This window comes from Hevea brasiliensis, chromosome 2, assembly GCF_030052815.1.
Source record: "Hevea brasiliensis isolate MT/VB/25A 57/8 chromosome 2, ASM3005281v1, whole genome shotgun sequence".
NCBI lineage: Eukaryota > Viridiplantae > Streptophyta > Magnoliopsida > Malpighiales > Euphorbiaceae > Hevea > Hevea brasiliensis.
The window spans coordinates 18,092,864-18,101,376 of record NC_079494.1 but is presented as its reverse complement, the minus strand read 5'-3'; the positions used below and the strand labels follow the sequence as shown (position 1 = coordinate 18,101,376).

Sequence of the window (8,513 nt, the reverse complement as noted above, 5' to 3'; positions counted from 1 at the left end):
GGGAAGTTGTAGAAGATTCCCATTCCAAAGTGGAAGTGGGAAATGATTACTATGGACTTTGTGACCTGGTTGTCTCGTACCACACGGGGATATGATTCTATTTGGGTAATAGTGGATCATCTAACCAAGTCAGCTCACTTCTTACCAGTATGGACCACTTATTCAGTAGCCCAGTGTGCAAGGGTGTACATTCATGAAATAGTCAGATTACATAGAGTTTCTGCTTTCATAATATTTGACAGATGGCTCCAGTTCACTTTTCGATTTTAGAGGAAACTCTAGGAGGCACTTGGCACACACTTAACTTTAGTACAGCTTTTCAATCTCAGATAGATGGGCAGTCTGAAAGAACAATTCAGACATTGGAGGATATGTTTCACATGTGTATCATAGATTCTGGAGGTCAATGCAATGATTAGCTACCATTAATGGAGTTTGCTTACAATAATAGCTATCATTCCAGTATTGTAATGATACCATATGAGGCATTATATGGCAGGAAGTATAGGTTCCCTCTGTGCTGGATAGAAGTTAGAAAGGTGAGAATACATGATTTAGATCTGGTGCAGTACACTTTAGAGATGGTTCCAAGGAATGTTTAAAGACAGCTTTGAGCAGGCAGAAGAGTTATGCATATCCAAGAAAGAAAGATGTAGAATTTATAGTGGGTGATTATGTATTCTTAAAGGTCTCTCATATGAAAGGGGTTATGAGATTTGAAAAGAAAGGCCCATTACATAGGACCTTTTGAGATCACGGATAGAGTGGGAGCAGTTGCTTATTGGTTGGAGTTGTTACCAAACTTTTCTCATGTCCACCCAGTATTCAACATTTTTATACTTAGGAAGTATGTTCTCGATCCTTCTCAGGTGCCACAACTAGACACAGTGGAGTTAAATAAGAATTTAACCTTTGAGGAGCAACCAGTAGCCATAGTAGACTATCAGATAAGACAGCTTCGATTAAGGCAGATCCCTATGGTTAAAGTCCTGAGGAGGAGTCAATCTGCAGAGGAATGCATTTAGGAGTCAGAGCGGAATATGCACAGTAAGTACCCATATTTATTTGATATGTGACTCTATGTCATTGTTTTACTTTGTGTAAAATTCGAGGATGAATTTTTTATAAGGGGAAAGAATGTAATACCTCAAATTTTTAAATAATTATTTTATGTGTAATATATGAGTTTTGACTAGTTGGAGGGCCCAGGAGGGGTCAGATGATATTGTTGAGATATGAATTTGAGACTTGTGATTTCAGAAGTGTGATTTGAGCTACTTTACAGGTTAGGTAGATCCTAGGTATAGGGAAAACTCTGCTTGATTTTTGGCATAAGTTAGGCTGTCTTTTGACTCTTTAAAGTCTTATTTTGAGTTAATTCTGATAGCTTTATAATATGATTATTTAGGTGATCAGGGTCAACCATCATCCTTCACTTAGCCGCCACAATAACTCCTAGTGTATTGTGAGTAGATATTGATTTTATTTATAATTTTACTATTATTATATATACAAGGAATGCTCATGTATTCGCTTATAATTATATGTATATAGCTATTATAGACACGCTTTGTGTTACATTATTATTTGATGAAATTGATGTGGGCGTCGCCTTAGAGTAATTTAGAGCTATGTGCGTGTGTCGGCTTATGTGAGGTGTGGTACTAGATATGGATAGGATGGGCAGATCGGCTTGAACTAGTCTGGCTTGGGGCCCGGTCTTTTTTGTGATAAGTCGGGATAAGTACGACTTTGAGTTAATCTCGCTGACCCCCACATTTGGATTATTAAGAGAAAGTCCGGCTCGAGTTGATTTTTCTAGCAGAGGTCAGAATTAAGAAAGCTGCGTAGGGGATTAGCTCTCATATATATATATATATATATATATTTGATTGATGTGACATACAGGTGTTTTAGTGCTCTAAATTATTTTTTGTGCGAATATTGTTTCAACTTGGTTGAAGGTGTTGATATATGCTGCATTTCATCCTTAGGGATGCATTAGCCCTAGATAGTTATAGAAATTGTATTTAAAATCAATATCTTACTCTATAAGTCGAACGCTAACTCTTGTTCATTACATTTTTTTTTTCTAGGTTATAGGAAATTCTCTTTCTTTGTAATTAACTTGCTTCCTTCCTCGCAGGTCTACTAGCAGCAAATATCAGTATTTCATAGTATTGATTAAAAATTTAGACTTTGCATGCGTGAGAAATATTATATTTGGCGTGGGATGTAAAAGATTATTTGTTTTGAATTATAAACCTATATTTATGCATTTTGATTGAATGGGATGAATATATATACCTTGGATGAGGGAGTTAAGCTCCCATTTGATGTAATTATTATGTTGAGGATTGTGAGAGTGAGTAGAGCTCTCCAAATTTATATATTTTGTGATCACAGGTAGGGTGAGCTAAAACTTTTCGTTAGGTAGTCCAGTTTATAGTCGAATTCTTTCCGGTTAATTTCTTGAAAATGAGGGTCTAGATATGAGCTTTGTAGTTAGACTAAAATTAGTTAAGCTTACTACGGGCTTTGAGAACCTTATACTTACCCAAGTTCTAGTGGCAGTCCAGCCCATAATTTAGGTTATGACTATATGAGTAGAGTTATAAAAATTTAAAAAGTAAAGGATTTTTTGACAGTTATCTAAAAAAGGCTAGAATTAAATTCAAGGCATAATTATAACGAAACTCAATAATAGATAATTAAATATATTTTTATTTCTTATTTTATTTTAAATTAATATAATTTTAATGACCAATTAAAATTATTCATTCATGCTATAATATTAAATTATCACGAATATTTTTGACAATCATATTATTTCCCTTTTCCATTTTTATATATATTATAGGTTATATGATTATAGATAGATAGATTATATATTATAGACTATTATAATTCTATTTAATCTAAAATTTATTACCTATAATTTTGTCAAATTTTATTTAATTATATCATAAGTATACTTTTATTAAAATTTCATTTTCTTAAATAATTTAATCATATTTCATTAATTATGTTAAATTATTATTGAAATTAATCAATGGTTAATTAAAATAATTTTTATTAAGTCTATATGTTATTTTTTTTAATTATGTTATGATTATAATTTTTTTTTACTTACACTCTATTTGGATATGTGAAAAAGGAAAGGAAAAAAAATAAATAGAAATTGCAACTTTTCTTTATTTAGAAATAAGAGAAAATAAAGGAGAAAAAGAAAATAAAAATTATTTTTCTCCCATTATCAAAGAATAAAAAGAAAAAATTACACTTCAATTAATGAAATTATATATATATATATATATATATATATATATATATATATATATATATCTAATTTTTCATTTGAAATTTTTAAATAATTTATAAAATTAAGAATATAATGATAATTCTAAAAAAATAATACTATTTCCTTTCTCATCTTTTTTAATAAGAAAATATAAAATTTATCTTCTCTTTTTTTATTATTATTATTTTTAAATAAAAAATAAAAAATAAAAAATAAATTTCTCATATTATTTATCTTCTATATCCAAACATAACGTTGGATAATTTAATCTATGGGATTAATTGGGCCGATCCCGCCCCGGATTTTGCACCTATATCCAAACGCCAAGGTCAAAAAAAGGCGACAACACCGAGACGTGATTTCAGATCAGAGACAATAGCGTGGCGGCATTACGTAGAGGCAACATCTTCTAGAGTCTTCGCTTTAGAAACCATTAGGTTAGCGCTTACGTCACCCATCTTTTTTTTTTTAAAGAATTGTTTTCATAAAATGTAATAAAATTTTATATTATAAATATTTAACTTTATCGTTTTCTAATTGCATACCATCTAATATCTATCTAAATATAATCATAATTTAAATTGAATTAAAAATTAAATTAATCAAATTAAAAATTAAATTAATTAGTATTTTATAATTTTAATTTAAATAAAAACATGATAACAAATATCAATTTTAATATTTTCTCTCAAATTGGCACGTGTGGCCACGAGTGGATTGCTGTTTCCAACAATATATAAATTTACGGAAAATGAGCGATTGACTATTAAGACATTTTGGTTGCTCCGTCTTCTACTTCTCACTAGTCACACAGAAAATATTTTGCTTGGAAATGGCAGTGAAGAGGATAAAGCTTGGATCCCAGGGGCTGGAGGTATCAGCACAGGGACTTGGGTGCATGGGCATGTCAGCCTTCTATGGCCCTCCAAAGCCTGAATCCGACATGATCGCTCTCATTCACCACGCAATCAACACCGGCGTCACTTTCCTAGATACCTCCGACGTCTATGGTCCTCACACCAATGAAATTCTGCTGGGCAAGGTTTGATTTTGGCTCTAGCTTTTTGTTATATATATATATATATATATTTGTTAATGGCAAAACGAATGAGTATTGAATTTGCACAGGCGCTTCAAGGAGAGATGAGAAAAAGAGTGGAATTGGCCACCAAATTTGCCATAAGCTTTAAGGATGGGAAGAGGGAGATTCGAGGGGATCCAGCCTATGTGAGGGCTGCTTGTGAGGCTAGCTTGAAACGCCTTGATGTTGATTGTATTGATCTTTATTACCAACATCGCGTTGATACCTCTATTCCCATTGAAGTCACGGTTTGCCCTTCTTTCTTTTTTATCATATGCAATTGTACTTATCTAATATTATAAAAAATTATAACCTTATCGCCCTTTTTGGAATGATTCTTATGAGTTCTATCAAAAGAATTTAATTCAAATAAATTTAGAAGAGAAGTCATGTATTTGAAATATTTTTTAAAATGATAGAATTCATTTGAATTATATTTTTTGAAACAATTGATAAGTAAAATGAATGTTTTTATTTTCATATTTTATTTTTATTTATATAGAAATAAATAGAATTGAAATATGGATGGTTTGAATCTTTAATAGAAAATTATGTTCAATAAATTAAATTTTGCAAAATCATGCCACTTTTAGCATGAATTTATTTCTTTCAAAATGATTTAGAATTAGATTTTAGCAATTTTGAAACATGAAAATTTGATAAAAATAAAAAATTCAATTGATTTTTAGACTTTCCAAATACATAGGTAGGAATGTTAACTTTCTGCACTGAAAACTGAAATCCAAGTCAACTTCGTTTTGAGGGAAGTGAAGAAAAATGAAATTTGTTTGTTGTTTATGATAGAAGTTGGATTAGAAATTCGAGTTCAATCTCTCTCTCTCTCTCTCTCTCTCTCTCTCTCTCTCTCTCTCTCTCTTTTTTTTTAAGGTTAACGAGAATTAGCAAGAAACAGAGGAAATAGAATAAAAAGAGGGTGAAAAGCAAAGGAAAGAACACACAGAATTCTAGAGAGGAAATATTATTAAGATTCATTGAATGCATACTTAGGACAGCGTGGTCCTTTTTCTCCGCAATTAACAATGATACTAACACTAGCTAACTAGTTAACAGGTTGTCTAATGCATTTGACATGTGGCACAAGTCCTACTCTTGAAGAACCCTAGTCCTCAAGCTTGAAACTATTGTAACTGTAAGCTTGTAATGCACAAGGAAATTATCAGAAACTGGTACGAGGTCATTAATCTTTTAAGATGGTCTAAATATTATAAACCATAGGAATGCATCACAGTTTGGTATTGTGGGCAGACATTGTACTATCTATAGCAGAACTGGAGACTGCAGAGGATCATTATCATGCAACATTATCATACAACATTATCATACAATGTTTAGGGTATGTGATATGACTGTACAAAGTCCTATCTAGATACCTACCCGTAATAGATGACAAAAACATTCTAATTTTAAAATATCTAGGCCTATATGATAAATGACAGTATAAAAAGGTTGATGAAACCACAGAGATAGTGCTGAATGATGATCAAACCTTCTACGTTTTTAGGCCTGATTGGATTGAATTTTGTGCTAGTGTTACAGTGTAGTTCATTGTTTGAAAATTTGGCAGCGCTATGTTGTTGTGTGCAGTAAAATTTTGTGAATGATCTTTTCTGGTTGGATACAAAAAATTATTGCTTTTATTATTTATCCCCTGAATTGCATCATCAAAGTTCACTTGCTTTTGGCACTCTTAATTCTTCTTTCCTTCTGTCTTGGCAAGATTGGGGAACTCAAGAAACTAGTTGAAGAGGGTAAAATAAAGTATATAGGTCTATCTGAGGCCTCTGCCTCAACAATCAGAAGAGCTCATGCTGTTCACCCTATAACAGCTGTGCAGTTGGAGTGGTCTTTGTGGTCGAGAGATGTGGAAGAAGAGATAGTTCCTACTTGCAGGTGACACATCAATAACAAAAAAATAATTGTTATGGAGTTCAAAATGAATAAAAATCTGTCATGTTATGGTGTATATAGTACCCCGTGATTCTGATCTCATCCTTCTAATTCTCAGAGAACTTGGCATTGGTATTGTTGCATACAGTCCTTTGGGACGAGGATTCTTATCATCAGGGCCTAAGTTGGTTGAAACTCTTTCAGAGGGTGACTTTCGCAAGGTCGATAGATCTTTATTGTGCTTTATGAACTTTTAAGCTTTATGTTACTTTTGCATTAAGCATGGCAAAGTGTCCTAACATCAACATTTAATCATTAGGAAAAATCAGAATTGTCACACAAGTTCTCCTTACATAGTCTTCTGCAGTTTACACAATTATTACACAATGGTCTGGTTGCATGCAGCAGAAAGCTTTGCATATCCATCTTATTGAGTTGCTTTTGCATTCATAAATGCTTATTAGTAGTTCCTCAAAATTCACCTTGTTTGTCCTTTCTGATTGGTTATCTGGCCACTATTTAATTGCAAATCTTTGTTCAGATGGTCTAGATTTTTATGGTTTCACAAACTTTGGCATCACAATTTGCAAATACTTCAGGTCTAGCAGTTCAAATTTATTTTGTTACGTTGTAAAAGTTATCCAGATTTTCTGCTCCAATCTTTGCTATATTTCTTCTAAGCAGTTTAGTTTCTTATGGGTCATCAAAATTGGTGTCAAATTCAGAGGGCGATATCATTACAAATTTTGGGGTAGCCGGGTAGGACACCTAATTTCTCATATAGCCTCAATCCATTATTTTGGTTATAAGCACTGTTCACTTTCATCTTCAGCAGCTCATTTACAATTTAAATTAATGAGACTCGGGATATCAATTGGTTCACTTTCCTCTTGGACAAACTTGTTCACTGTTCATATAAATTCAGTGAAGACGACAATCTGCATGCTTAAAATAATGAAACCTAGACAAAATACCAAATCATGGTCATGAAGAATCTAGCTTATTTGATATGCATTATCATCTAGTATTTTGCCATATTACGGGGAAGTTGGTCCTGTTGCAGCCTTGCAAGGAAGAATGTGCATTCTTAGGTTGTATAATTATGTTAGTCCTGTGTTATGCTGTGGATAAACTATGATACCTTAATTATTTATTATGTTTGTGAGTTGACTTGATTTTGAGATGAGTATTTCTGTGGTCACAGTATCTACCAAGGTTCCAATCTGAAAATCTGGAGCACAATAAACAACTTTTCGAGCGGATTAATGAAATTGCAGCGAGGAAACAATGCACTCCATCACAGCTAGCACTAGCCTGGGTCCATCACCAAGGAGATGATGTATGTCCCATTCCTGGAACCACCAAGATTGAAAACTTCATCCAGAATGTTGGAGCTCTGTCTGTGAAACTCACACCAGAAGACATGGCTGAGCTTGAGTCCATTGCATCAGCAAGTGCTGTAAAAGGTGATAGATATGAGAGCAACAACTTTACATTCAAAGATTCTGACACTCCACCACTGTCTTCATGGAAAGCTGTGTAGACACATGCTTTGCTGCACCTTTCTGTTTTTCCTTGCTGTCTTTTCTTCCGTATTTTCATGGCTGTCTTTGAATCTGGAGAGTGAATATCTCTTGTAATATGGCATAATTGGATTTGAAGAACATACTTTGCTTGTAAGCTGCTCCATCAAAACATTATTCTATATTCCTACTTTGAATTTACGTTGACCTTCTAAAACGTGGAATGAAATTTTCTTATCTATAATTAAGGGCTTATCTAGCCTTGTTATTTGAGGTTTTTTGTTTTATTATTATTTTTTTATATATAATCTTATTATTTGTGTTGTTGTTCAGGGGGAAAAAAACATTTTAAATATTATTGTAAGAGAGTATTAAAAATATATATTTTTTTTGAAAATAACCAAGTGATCTATTTCTGCAAATCAAGAGCTAAAGCATCTAGAATGAACGGAGGCGGAGAGACACCCGACTCCTTGCATCTGCTATAGGACGAGTTTCCCAAGCTAACAAATGGGCAACCACGTTCGCAAAACTACAAACATTGTTTCAATGAAACTAAACCAATATCAGATACAAGAGATAAATAATCAGTAATTGTAACGCCAAAAGAAAAAGACAAGGAAAGCCCTTGTTGCAAAGCGTTGACCGCTGAAAGAGAATCCGATTCAACAGTAGAGTTTCACCATCCCGAAGACTTAAT

At 32.8% G+C, this 8,513-nt stretch overlaps 1 protein-coding gene across 1 annotated transcript; it reads left to right on the top strand.

Moving 5' to 3' along the window:
• The first annotated feature begins 4,062 nt into the window (after positions 1–4,062).
• LOC110660007 (probable aldo-keto reductase 2) lies at positions 4,063–8,057 on the top strand. The gene is made up of 5 exons (XM_021818144.2): positions 4,063–4,343; positions 4,430–4,630; positions 6,121–6,293; positions 6,409–6,511; positions 7,495–8,057. The coding sequence occupies exons 1-5, from the start codon at positions 4,134–4,136 to the stop codon at positions 7,831–7,833; spliced, it is 1,026 nt and encodes a 341-aa protein (XP_021673836.2). The 5' UTR covers positions 4,063–4,133; the 3' UTR covers positions 7,834–8,057.
• The last annotated feature ends 456 nt before the right edge of the window (positions 8,058–8,513 follow it).

Bases quoted from the DNA above. Each gene is read 5' to 3' on its own strand.
- LOC110660007 (XM_021818144.2), top strand. From the start codon at position 4,134: ATGGCAGTGAAGAGGATAAAGCTTGGATCCCAGGGGCTGGAGGTATCA. The intron at 4,344-4,429 runs GTTTGATTTTGG...GAATTTGCACAG, and splicing joins ATGAAATTCTGCTGGGCAAG to GCGCTTCAAGGAGAGATGAG. The intron at 6,294-6,408 runs GTGACACATCAA...TCTAATTCTCAG, and splicing joins GAGATAGTTCCTACTTGCAG to AGAACTTGGCATTGGTATTG.